At 34.4% G+C, this 12,701-nt stretch overlaps 2 protein-coding genes across 2 annotated transcripts; one reads left to right on the forward strand and one right to left on the reverse strand.

The window, feature by feature from the left end:
* Positions 1-1,528: 1,528 nt before the first annotated feature.
* On the reverse strand, positions 1,529-4,246 carry LOC113503459. The gene is made up of 3 exons (XM_026885439.1): positions 3,561-4,246; positions 3,104-3,214; positions 1,529-2,158 (listed from the first exon to the last, which is right to left on the reverse strand). Exons 1-3 carry the CDS (start codon positions 4,139-4,141, stop codon positions 1,978-1,980), a joined length of 873 nt encoding a protein of 290 aa, XP_026741240.1. The 5' UTR covers positions 4,142-4,246; the 3' UTR covers positions 1,529-1,977.
* Positions 4,247-8,704: 4,458 nt separating this feature from the next.
* On the forward strand, positions 8,705-12,112 carry LOC113503561 (the record flags this gene model as incomplete). Its single annotated transcript, XM_026885590.1, has 4 exons — positions 8,705-8,929; positions 9,516-9,610; positions 11,586-11,693; positions 11,939-12,112. Coding segments are annotated over 4 exons (579 nt in total), but the record flags the coding sequence as incomplete, so codon positions are not given.
* Positions 12,113-12,701: the final 589 nt, after the last annotated feature.

The raw sequence follows: 12,701 nt of genomic DNA on the forward strand, positions 1-12,701 counted from the left end.
GTGAAACCAACATGAATAAAATTATTGCTACCTTCGAAATTAAATTGATATCAATTTTAATTCGTTTACTTTTCAATAATTATTGTATCGCTAGCACTACACTAGCTATACCCGTGTATCGTGTGTGTATCGCTATAAATTTTTGCTGCCTTGCTTTACAAGATCCTTCGTAACGACGCACTGGTTTTGGTATATGAATGCAATGCCAAGAAACAAATGACTTTTCTGTAAGCACAGCTTTATGTATTTAGTAATTACGTCACGGGCGTTTTTCAAAGATTCAAGTCACAAGGACACCCAGATTCAGAACAAGCGTTTGTGAATCACACAAATGCTTGTACTACGCGAGTATCGAACTTAATTTTTGCATTATTTTTTGCAATTTGGATAATTGTTAACAATACGGTATTTGACAAAATCTAATAATATAAATATGTAGTCCTCAGACAGATATTCCACAAATATGGGATACGTATTTTAATTTGTTTTAATCATTAAAAAGTAAGGAAGGTATTAAGCCCTGAATGATGGTAGTGGAGGCTGAAAACATCACTTGCTAGTAAAAAGCGTACTGGTACGTGACGTCACATGAGATTTTAAATCGATGTATCACCTAAATTTTAATTATATCGAATTAAAAGAAATCCTGTATTTGGTATTCTTGATTTGTTTCCTATTACAATATCCTATTACAGAAATAACATTTTTCTGGATAGACACTGATATTACTTGTTTTGTGTAATTAAAGTTTTTTTTGTAAGTAAACATATTATAATTTAATTTATTAATATATTTTTTATGTGTAAAATTTAAAAAATACTTTTAATAAAAAAACTTATTCTTAAACTCTCAACGAGTGTCAATTTATCACCCTAAATTATTTTCAGGGCAACCATTTCCTTTTTATTTTTCATAAATGTAGGTACAATTGACAGCAACATTTCTATGCAACTACATTGTACGTGAAATTCCTTTTTCCACTCTATGTTGACCTTTCTGGATTACGTGGGATGGTTGAACTCGAAATGCACTATTTTTATGGTTGAACTTATTGCCTTGAATCGGTGGAACCCACACATACTGTGTTGCGAGCTAAAAATAGGTTCTTACACTTTTATAATTAGCTGTGTAAATCTGAGAAGCTCGTGGCTAAGCTACACAATGTGATCGATCACAGGTTAAGGTACGCTCGATACTGTCGGTCTATGGATGGGTGACCATTTCTGTTATAACGAGTCGATGGCTGGACTACATATTAAAAATAATATATTAATACGTATGTATACAGGGCGGTCTAAATTATTTTGGAAGGATTTGGGGCAGATCTTTGCCTAACAGTGGGCAGATAAAAAAAATAGTAATAGAATACAGATAAAAGTTAATAGTAAATAATACGTTAAAGAAAAAAAGGTCGACATAGGAATCATATCAAACATATTTTTATATACCTAAGTAGTATTTACATATACCTACGTACGAGTATTTAGGAACATGAAAAAGACATCAAAATACTTGAAAAATAAAACGCTATCTCTTCAATATTTTATTCTAAAATAAATAATTACAGTTAAGCATTTGAAAACATTGCAAAGATATTCGAACTGTCAAGCAAACCAGGTCGACAATTAGAAGTACCCCAAACTATTAACTTTTAAACTGTTTACACAAATTAATCTAGTTTTTTTTTTTAATATAATTACGTTATAAATTTTTCAACTTATAGATAGACTACAGTCTACAATTGCCTGAAAAAGAATAAGAATTGTTAACGTGGGAAAATAAAAACTAAATCATAATAAATTCACGATATTAGAACCACAAATAAATATCACGTTTTTTTCTCATAATATGCTCAAACGATATTCTTACTTTCGCAATACCGAAAAATAACCCAAGAGAATTTAGTATGCTAACATCAAAGGATCAAAAAGCATCTAATCAAACTCTTCTAACATTTTCAACTAAAACAATTTCCCTCTACAAAAACCCGAACTTATGCAGCGTCTCCTGTCCGATTTGCGTGAAGGTGCTGAGGATGGAGCCCTCGCACTCCGGGAACAGCTCTTCACAGTCAACTCCGATCTCCCTCCCAAGTCTCTCCGCCGCGTGGTACTCGTTATCCGTGTGGTGGGACAGGGTATCCTTCGTGGTTGATGGGCTGGTGATGTAAGAGACGAAAATTAGTTAGAGATTAAGGGTGTCTCTGAAAGCAATGTCAATGGTAGACGCTTCCTTAACTATAACAGTTGTTCTTTAAGGGAATTGCCACGAGGTAAATTGAAATTTTGATCATCGCAGTGCTCAGTAAATATTTTTGCATTGATGAAAACTAAACCAAACATTTGTTTTATCAGTTTTTGTGATTTTAATGACATTCATAAAATGGTAACTTATCTCTCTGATCATCTCAGACCATAAGACGACATGATGAAAATTTTGAAAAGGAAGTAAAATTTATTCCTCATCATACTCAAAATATTAGACCTCAATTGAGGTTTGTGGAACACTCAGTTTATTTCATGATGATTACTTAGATGGTTACATGACTGGGTAGGAGACATCGACATTAAGATAAACTACAAAAATAATCTTAACAGAATAGAAAAACCCTAACGAAAACCTGATAGAACATAATAATTGTAATGCCATATTAAAGACAGCATCCCAAACAATTTTGAACTGAACCAGCCGCGCTCAAACTAATTATGAGGTCATTTGATCGTATCTGATCGGGTAATGAGATGATCATTTTCAACTCATTAACAGTAAAATGTCATGATATAAAACAACAAAAATGAATATAATAACAGCAATTGGCCAAAACGACAAGCAATATATCAACGAAAGAAAGACACAGACAGACAGTTGTATTTTTTGTGACAAGGTGAATTTAAATGCATTCTATTCTTAAACTGTAATTAATACATTCTACTCTTGGTGAATATAGCAAAATATAAACGAGTTACATACTACCAGAACAATCACAATTGATTTCCCTCAGCCAAAAATCCCCAATCTTAACCCGTCAACTCCACCCAAATAAATGATATATCATTCATAAATGAAGCGGTACCAAAATCCTTTCATAACGTTAGTGACTTACGTGAATAGTATATGTCCAATTTCGCCGAGCAAGCCGTTTTCATGGGTGAATGGTACCTCGGCAGCTTCGCAGATTGTTCGTAGCAAGCACGGCCGTCCTGAATAACCGTACCTGAAGTTTCAATGGGCAACCTTAATAAAATATTATACCTCCAGAGCGATTCTTGTTAACTCTTCATAAACGGGTCCCACTCGAGCCAGCGATGTTTTAATTTAAGCATTAATAGGGTTATTTATTTTTAATTGCATTTATTTTCGTTATTATATTATCGCTGCTGGTCGCCGAGTATGATATATTTTTATTTAGGTCAAAGGTTTTTCCCTGTCCTTTTTATTTTTATTTTTGAAATAAAGCAGAATTAAAGGCTTTTGAATTTGCATACTTCTTATTCGGAGAACATGAAAGAACAATAAAAGTAATTAAACAAGTATAGATAATAAAACGATAGAAACAATACCTTTCAACCATATGTTCAATAACTTTATAAAAGTCCCATCTGTTCATTCTTTGTGGTTCCTCCTCTTCCTCTAAAGCATTCTGGTCAATCATTTCTTGCCTTTTAATAGCTTCCTCTAATGACAGCTCAGTTGTAGCTACATCATCTGCAGAATACATACTGGCTTTCGAGTAAATTAAAGACCTCTTTCTTCTGTCATCAAATGTCAGATCTACTAAAGTATCATTATCTCTTTCTTGCTCATCATTTTCAATATCTACTGTTTCACTTATTTGTCTAGAACTGTCTGAGTCTATTTCGTTAGAAATGTCTTTCGCCGGAGCGTCCTCGGCCATGTCCCTGGAGACTGTTTGGGAGAAGCCGTAGATCCTGCTTGTATATTCCGTACTATTTGTAGGCAAATCATATTGGAACTTTATTACTGTGCCCACGGTAACCGATTGCTCCTTCAAATCAACTGGCACACCGAGACCAATGATGAACTGAAAAAATTGAGGAAGTCCAAATTTATACCTGAATATTAAGTAGGTCACCATAAAATATTTCGGCAATGCCAAAACTGAATACTGCAACAATGGCATAGTATTTTCATTACATATTTAAGAACAAAACGTATTAAAATAAGCATCACGAACAAAAAATAGCATTTAAACCAATCAAGAGAATACGATAAATTGAAAAATGTGAAAATCTCTCCCGATTGAACAAACATGATAAAAAGAAATCCCATTTCAATCCCTGAAAGAGTTAGATTTTACAAAATGTGAACAGCAATTTAAGTGTACACGAATAATAAAAGAACATTTTCGCCGGAACAAAATAAGTATATTTTTGTAACCTTAATTAAAATTTTCAGCACAAAATTTGGACAGTGAAAAAACCGACGTTGAACCCATGCAAATTTCCAACGCACACTTTAGGAGAATAGAGACAAAACATGTCCGTGAGAGACGGAAAATAAATTTAAAACAAAAACTCTCATGGCACGCTTCAAAAGGCAGACAGAAGCTTAATTGCATTTAAATTCACGGACAAAAAAGACACTGCTTCGTTAAGCCGTATCCGTTGTGCAAAGAAAACATCATTTGCTTAAGTTAAATCAGGTACGCTATGTAAATTTACATGGATTTGTTCTAATAAGATGGGCGGGCATACCTGTGCTCGGGCCGGTCCACCGTCCGGGTACACGAGGTAGCGGCGCTGCCTTCCCGCATCCACGCCAAACACCAAAAGCAAATTGAACAAAATTAAAGTGAGCAACATCGTACTATTTCGTTTTTACGTCGATCCTGAGCGCACCGACGCCGTCGAAGTGTAAATACTGTATAAGATAAAATGTTAGAATGTTTACACAGAGCCTACGGCAGTGTCTGACTAATGAACCGTTATGTTTTCCCAGTGATTTGGCCTGTACCGAACGGCCCAGATGCCTGCTAACGCTGAGCACACGTAAAACTTACATGCCTCTGTTTAACAAAACATTACACATAACGACCGAGTTCTACGAGTGAGCTGTATCTTGTATTCTGAAATGGCAGTTCACTATATTTACTACATTTTACAATATTGATTAGTATGATAGCTTTTACCATCTACTTATTTAGAAACATTATTCGTGAACATTGCTATGGTAAAATTAGGTATTACAATGATGATTCGTTGCAACGGTAAATGCAAATGGAATCTTTGTAATGATTTAATTAAAACAAAAGTAAGAAACATTTACATTCTAGATTTACGTGTAAAAAGCATGAAGGAACGTTTACACAAAACAACTCCTAGAACAAAATATAATAACAAAATTTCCGCCAGCTATAAACATTAGAAATTCCTCCTCATTTTTATATCTTGCCTGTACCGCATGCATTTCTCTAGCAAACATTTACCCCCGCTGTGTACAGAGTTCCGGGCACCGCATCAAAGTTAAGTCCCGTCTACACTGCGCCGGCCAATTTATTGAAATGAAGGGTTAAAATGGGATTCTGCGGTTGCATACCACCAGCAATATGTGGAGCACATGTTTTTTCCCATTTGTTCATATCGCATTTGTTATGAAAGTGCTTGTGCTAATGCGAAACCATGGTTTTCAATTTCAGTTCTCGGTTGCCGCTAAATGAGAATGTCGGGTTAATTGGTTTTGTTAAATTAAAGCCACAGGTTGAAGCAGGGCGTGCAGTTTTTGCATGGGAATTAATATTTGGATTCGCATCCTACGAGGCTTAATGCAAAAATAGGAGACGCCCCAAATTTTTCGCCCAAAACCTTTTTTTCTATTTCAAAACATTTTACTGCCTATTCTTAGCTTTTATTTTTAAATTCCTTCTTTCCATCATCAGTTATTAATACACCGAAATCCCTATTCATGAGTTATGTCAGTCGTAATTAAATTGAAAGATTTTTCTCGTCCCGTCAAACCTGACAAGGTTGTGTAACAATCTGTTTCAATTAGGCTATCTTTGGTAATCCAATTAAGATTTATTAAGTGGCATTATTGTTCGCCTCCATTGATTACATTGGCTTACCTTCGTGAAATTGGTTTTGTTTAGTAACGTTTTCGTATTTAATGAGTTTGAAATAAAATTCTGCATGAAGTATTTTGCAATTTTTTCTCTTTGCCAGACGTGTGCAATCTCTACCTCGGGTACCAACATGAGTCCCGATTGTTACTTAATTTTTTTTTAATTGCAAATGTTTTATCGACATTCATCATAGAGTGACAAGTCTTCTCCTATTTTTTCCCAAGTTATGTTGAAATTTGCTTTCGCTTAGTTGAATCCCGCATATCAGATGAATAAGTCTGCCTTCCTAAACGATTTGTCCAAGATATCTCTTTGAAAACCATATCCCATTTTGCGACACCTTTTAACATTGATTCCAAACTTGGGTACCTATAGGATCAGTCTAACAATGTAATCTGAATTATTAACTATACCCTGATCTGTTTCATGCTCTATTACAAGACACAGCAATTAATCGAAGAATCATGTTTTGGTAACAACAAACAAGGATCAAGACAAACTAAGCCTTATCTATAATTCTTTGGAAAATTGAATATTTCGGGAATGTGGTCGAATTCAGTTTAATTGTGGAGATAGTTGATTTTCAGTGACAAGCGTCCATTTAAATTGGGAAAGGGGTATATTTGCAGTATTTGTATTGGTGTGTATAGTTTAATAAGGTTTACAATGTTTTTGAGGATTCTGGTGGCCTCAGGGTAAATATGAATACAATAATAAATCTAACAACTCAATTCAGTAAGTAGTATTTTAGCGCATTTTTTTTTCAAAATTTAATGACTTGATCACTGTTAAGTTGGCTACGAAAACGTGATATTAATTATATCACTTGATAAAGTTAACAACCTTTCACATACGTAAACAAATCACCGCAAAACTCGAATATTTTTCGAAATTGTGTAAAGAGCATATTCTCTCGTTACACTATTATCTCACGATCGCCTCACACCCAGTACACGTTTACAGTTTAAGTAACTACACTGATTAAGAGTGACGCACAACAAATCAGTTCGGCAAACAAGAGAAGTCAGGAGTTTGTTATGTTTCGGCCATGCGACACTGCCGCGGTTATTTTCTCAGAAATATTAAGTGTAGTAACAGAAAACTTGTATTACAATCAACAATGCTGATCGGCAGTTGTCTTTTATTGTAAGTACTTTGCTAATAATTATTACGTTATCTGTTGTTGCTTTTTTGTAAAATAGAATGATAATCTTTTGTTTTAGTCTTTGAGGTTTTTGATTAGATATATTGATTGTCAAAGCCACGTGGTTGGTATATAGTAATCTTAAGTTATATGTTTAGTTCGACGTTATATTGTCGCTTTGCCTTGTGTTATAAAATTAGCTGACTATGAATCAAACAACTAAAGAATAAATTAAGATTTAAAATTATATTTAAGTGAAGCACTTGGATTTTTAGTAGGAAGTCATATAAATTGGTCATTCCACGTTTTTAAATAAATTGTTAAGATTTACAATAATTAATAAAACGTCTTAATATTTTTCAGGTCAATGGCAATATTGAATATGATATGTGCGGAAACTGTCGCGAAGAAAAGGCAAAGACGTTATTTATTGTTCACACCGGCAACACAGTGGGGAGTAAGTCTTTCATTATTAGCTGTATTTAGTTCTATAATCTACAAAAGATCTTGTTCTAAAAGGTTTTAGGAGACCTTTTAATGTTGACATTGATCCAGTACAAAATTAGGGTCATCGTCGTCATACATAGCCCTCAAAAAAAGAGGCCAAGAGTATATTTTGCGATTATTCTCATTATAGCCAATTACTAGTACCTAATTTGAAGAAAAATCATCCTATTACCTACTTGTCAGCGCAGGTATTGTCAAAATGCTTAAAACTCAAGGACTAAAAGCGATTGTAACATAGTTTCCAAAATCAATTATAATTGTTCACTATCATATAACTTTCTGGTTACCATAAACATGTTTGTCTGATTTTGAAACTCAGGTTTCAAACAATAATATCTATTATTGAAAACCCACAAAAAAGAAGAACCTAAATCAGTTAAAATCGATAACAACAAGTTGGAATAGTAGCACATAACTATACATGGTTGCCATGACAACACAGAAATAGATCCGCTCATAAACGAAACAGTCATTTGCATTTGCATGCCTGATCCGGCCCGCATTGAACCAAGTTCCTGACATGATGAATAATTTACCCAAAGGTAACTCCATCCCAATAGTCAATGCTTTAAGCTGAAATCTGTTAGATAACATTTTAGGGTTGTTCTATTATTAATACTTGCTTCAATGCTAATGAAATGTAACATAAAGTTTAATAAGTTCTCTATTATTTGTAATGGATCTGTAAAGTTTTGTATAAAAGGATTTTATAAAATAACTAAAAATATAATTTATGAAAAATACTTAGCAACAGCTGATGGGTAATATTACATTACGGTCAAAAGTACAACTGACTTACCTACTCCGGTGAGCCTTTTTGCTCAAAACCTAGTCTTTTCAATGTTATCGAACCCCCGCTAAGACCTAGAACCAAGAAACAAGAAAAAAGAAACCGAAAACCAAATAATAAAAACTGAAACATTTTTTATTTATGTAAAACGGCTTACTCCCATGTATTTATCGCGATAGCTTGACTAGTTTCAGACTTAAGTAGAACCCATTATCTTGATCTCGATTTTGCGAGTCGAAGCAACAATTATGCCCATCATAAACCAAGTTTCCTTCATCAGGTCTTCGCCACAGTCTCAGTCCCCCTTCCCTCGGAGTCCTACGTCAGCGTCGCGTGGTTCTACGAAGCGAATTACTACAACGTTGACAACGCCACATACTTTGAACCCTTACTAGGAGATATTGAAACAGTAAGTACCCCTTAAAGGAGAAATACGATGATCCGTGGCTACTACTGTTTTATGATACCACTTAGTGAGTTGTCGGTCGATTGCCTAGCCTATAGTGATTCCGAGAACCATTCGTAATATCGAAGGAAAGCTTTTTATTGTAATATGTCACCGATATCAGACGCTTTGGTCAATTTAACTCGGTTATGTTATGTCCCTTTGAGAGTGCAAAGGGTTTCTTTTGTTTTGAAACATATTCTCTAAGGTATATGTAAGGGAAAATTCAGTATAAACCCTTGCATCGTAAAGAATGCTAGCCATAAATTGTCAAACTCAAGCAGTAAAATTGGTTAATAATTTAACCTATTCATAATAAATAATTTGGATTTCTATGCATTTGCTGAAGCAAAAATGTAAAATAAAAACATTTTACATCCATACCTAAGTCAGTATTATTAGGCTAAAAAAATTAGTGAACGGTCTGATAGATAACAGCTTGGTTGTACAGTTAACAAAAGTGTTTTCTGCTAATAAAACAATAGTGAAGTATAACGTGAGCTAAATTTTGTTTTCTTGAATGATACATAATTATTTTTGTACCTTTTAGATGTCAAGGAATAGAAAAGAAAGAAGCATCACCCAACAAATCAGTATTATGACACGAAGAAGTATTTACAACTTAATAGAATCTATACTGAAGAAGTAAGTATAAGTATAATTAAGGTTTTATTTTGCCTTCATAGTAAGACTTCATAGAAACTATTTCAGAGAGAAAAGGAATTAAAAAGTTAAATTATGTTAATCCTTTGACTGTAGTAGTGTCACAAGCCTAATGATGTCGTGTCCGGACAAAGCTAGATTTTTTCCTCTCTCAATCAAAATGTTCACAGATATTGTTACTTTAAAAATGAAAAAAATAAGTATGTAGAAGGTAAAACTTAGCGTAAAGTTTATTTTTTATTTTTAGGCTGTAATTAGAAGCACCCGCGACATTTCTCGCATGGAAAAGTATGTACCTGAATGCTCCAAAATTATTATGTAAAACGGATAATCCGAGTCAATATTAATTTTCAATTTTACAGAGTTATATTTACAGTACAATCATTTGCTATATACAAAAAAAAAACATAAATAATAATTAAATCAATGCATCAAAAAATTCATATTAATTTTCATAGATCCAAAACATGACTTAACACAGCAATACTTGTTGAATACTCGTTACAAAGTTCCAAAACTTTCATAATACATATGAATATGTATGCGGCATATGCATGCACATTTCTGTTAATAGAACAATAAACTTTGCAATAATCATAACAAGAAACAAACTCGACAAGTACCAGGCTCCCATAAAACACAGGGGGTTTGAATGCCTGTAAGGCGGACTTTGTTAGGTCGAACGACCACAGTTACAGTAACCACTAAACAGTAACCTGTAGTACTAATTCTACTGGCGCGGTTACTCGACTGGAATACATTGTAAATGCTCGTAATTTGCACTGTGCCTCGTTTGCTCTGTTAGCATATTCTATCGTGATACCAAAATTTATACACACAGGATGTTTTGAAGTATTTGTCGATAATCTTGATACTTGACACTTGACTGTAGTATCATTATTTAACTTAAGAGCATCTTCTTTATACGTCAGCCCCTTCATTAACCCTAAGATGATAATATATATTTTGTGTGTGTTTAAGCCTGCCTTCCGGTTTTCAGAGGGCACTTTAAACTGTGAGTACATGCTGTTATTCCATAGATCTTTGAAAGTCATTACAGGTTTTCTGGAGGAAGCTGGAAAGTCTGGCAATTAGTCTAACTAAGGGATATCGTGCTGCCCAGGTAACTGGGTTGAGGAGCTCAGATAGTCAATCGCTTCTTGTAAGACTTAGCTGTATCCGGTTAAACTGGAAGTCGACAGTGAAATAGTTGATAAAAAGCTAGCATGATGATGATAATATAGTATTCGGTGATATAACCGCTAAGTACCTTTGAAAAAATTTATCTCCAATATATAAAACCTATACGCATTAAATCGATATGCTTTATTTATTCCACCAGCGAGATGCAACACATCAAAGAGATTACATTACAAGTAGGTGAGGGCACATAAAGGCGACGTTACACGGTAACACGCCAACAACATTAATTAATCCATTTCCTCTCAATTAGGTGTTCCGACAGACAGCTGATAAATTTCATCTTAGCTACACCATCGCGGAGCCATAACTTACGTGTGTATGGTTTAAGCGTCTTATCGAGAACATTAGTAGTGTATTACTTAACAGTTGAAATAAGGTGCTCTTGAATGTTAAATTTGATTATTCGTCTTGAAATTATGCCTTTAATTTATGATTTTTTCACATTGTTCCCGTGCCGATATTTTCCTTCTTTTTACGAAACACGCAATTTTCTAACTAAATAAATGTTTGGAAATAAACTGATGCAACGCTTGACAGACTCAACAGTTATATGTTTAATTACGAATCGTCCTCACGAAAGTAACAAGATTTTTTTTTGCAAGTTACTCCATATATATTGCATTTATTCACAATTTACTTGTAGCACTATCTAAACTATAAACGCATAGAAATAGAATTACGAAACAATATAAAATCTGAATTTTTCCGATCTGACTTATACATATTTATCTAAATCTCTTTTTTACATTTTCAGGCAAGGATATCCCGGGCGTCCTTGTTTACTTCGACTGATCTGTGAGAACGCGCACGCGCATTTCCTGCACAACGGAATGATGGGCGACCTGATCTATCTCATACTTACGTAAGTAGCTATATGCAAAGCAAACACAACGACGTGTGACGAATGTATGATCAGCCAAGTAGAAAAAAAACCTTTTTCTAAATCCTTCTTCTGCTAAATAATAATTAAATATACCTGCAAACCAATACCTTAGATAGACCTGCAACATTCCCAGAACTGCTAGATGAACGACGATTTATTAAAAACTTCAACTATTTTTAGATTGTCTCATAAACATTGTATATAAATTCTTTTTTCTTCCACAGGCCATCAGCTTCCCAAGCAGAAGATGACATAGAAGATATCTACTATGAAGCTGAGTACTACGGCCTATCTGAACAATGTGCATGCTATACTAAGAAATGTCCTTCCAACCCATTAGACCCCATATTTATGTATATCGACAATAGAAAATAAATAATTTGAACAATTTGCTGCGACTCTTCACTTAACCTCGATTGGAGATAATTGTTATATTAGATTAATTGGAAAATGTATAATATATTTCATCCAAAACGTAAATCAGAATTCTACGCTTATGGTTCTGTTCGTTATCCCAAAATCTATATCTGCAATCGGCAGCAAATTCAAAAACCAACCTTAAAATTCTTGGAACCTCACACGCATTCCACAAAAAAGAAACTGTTCTTGGAATCCGTGAAAATACAGAAGCGCCGACGGCAATCTGTTTTCAATCAAAATATCGTTACTGCGACCGGCGTCATTGTCGCGACGCGAAAGCCTCCGTCACAAATATTTGCACACCACTAAATTGCCAACAGCGTCCGTTCACTGAAAAACTGGACAACACGCACCCGTATTGCGTGTGGGAGAAAAGCATAAGGACAAGTGAATATTAAATGTTTTTGCAGTAAAATCTGCCTGCTGCCAACTGAATTCGAATTGTCGCGGGCTCGAACCCCCGCGTATGACAAGCATTCGTGTGAACCATATATGTTGGCACTAAGTCTGGATGTCTTTGTGCATGGGACTTGTTTTTTTTTAATCCACCGTGGTAAAAATAAACGC

This window comes from Trichoplusia ni, chromosome 19 (genome assembly GCF_003590095.1).
Source record: "Trichoplusia ni isolate ovarian cell line Hi5 chromosome 19, tn1, whole genome shotgun sequence".
Taxonomy (NCBI): Eukaryota; Metazoa; Arthropoda; class Insecta; order Lepidoptera; family Noctuidae; genus Trichoplusia; species Trichoplusia ni.

Bases quoted from the DNA above. Each gene is read 5' to 3' on its own strand.
- LOC113503459 (XM_026885439.1), bottom strand. From the start codon at position 4,141: ATGCCATTGTTGCAGTATTCAGTTTTGGCATTGCCGAAATATTTTATG. The intron at 3,215-3,560 runs GTATTGTTTCTA...TTGAAACTTCAG, and splicing joins ATTGAACATATGGTTGAAAG to GTACGGTTATTCAGGACGGC. The intron at 2,159-3,103 runs GTAAGTCACTAA...TTACATCACCAG, and splicing joins ATTGGACATATACTATTCAC to CCCATCAACCACGAAGGATA.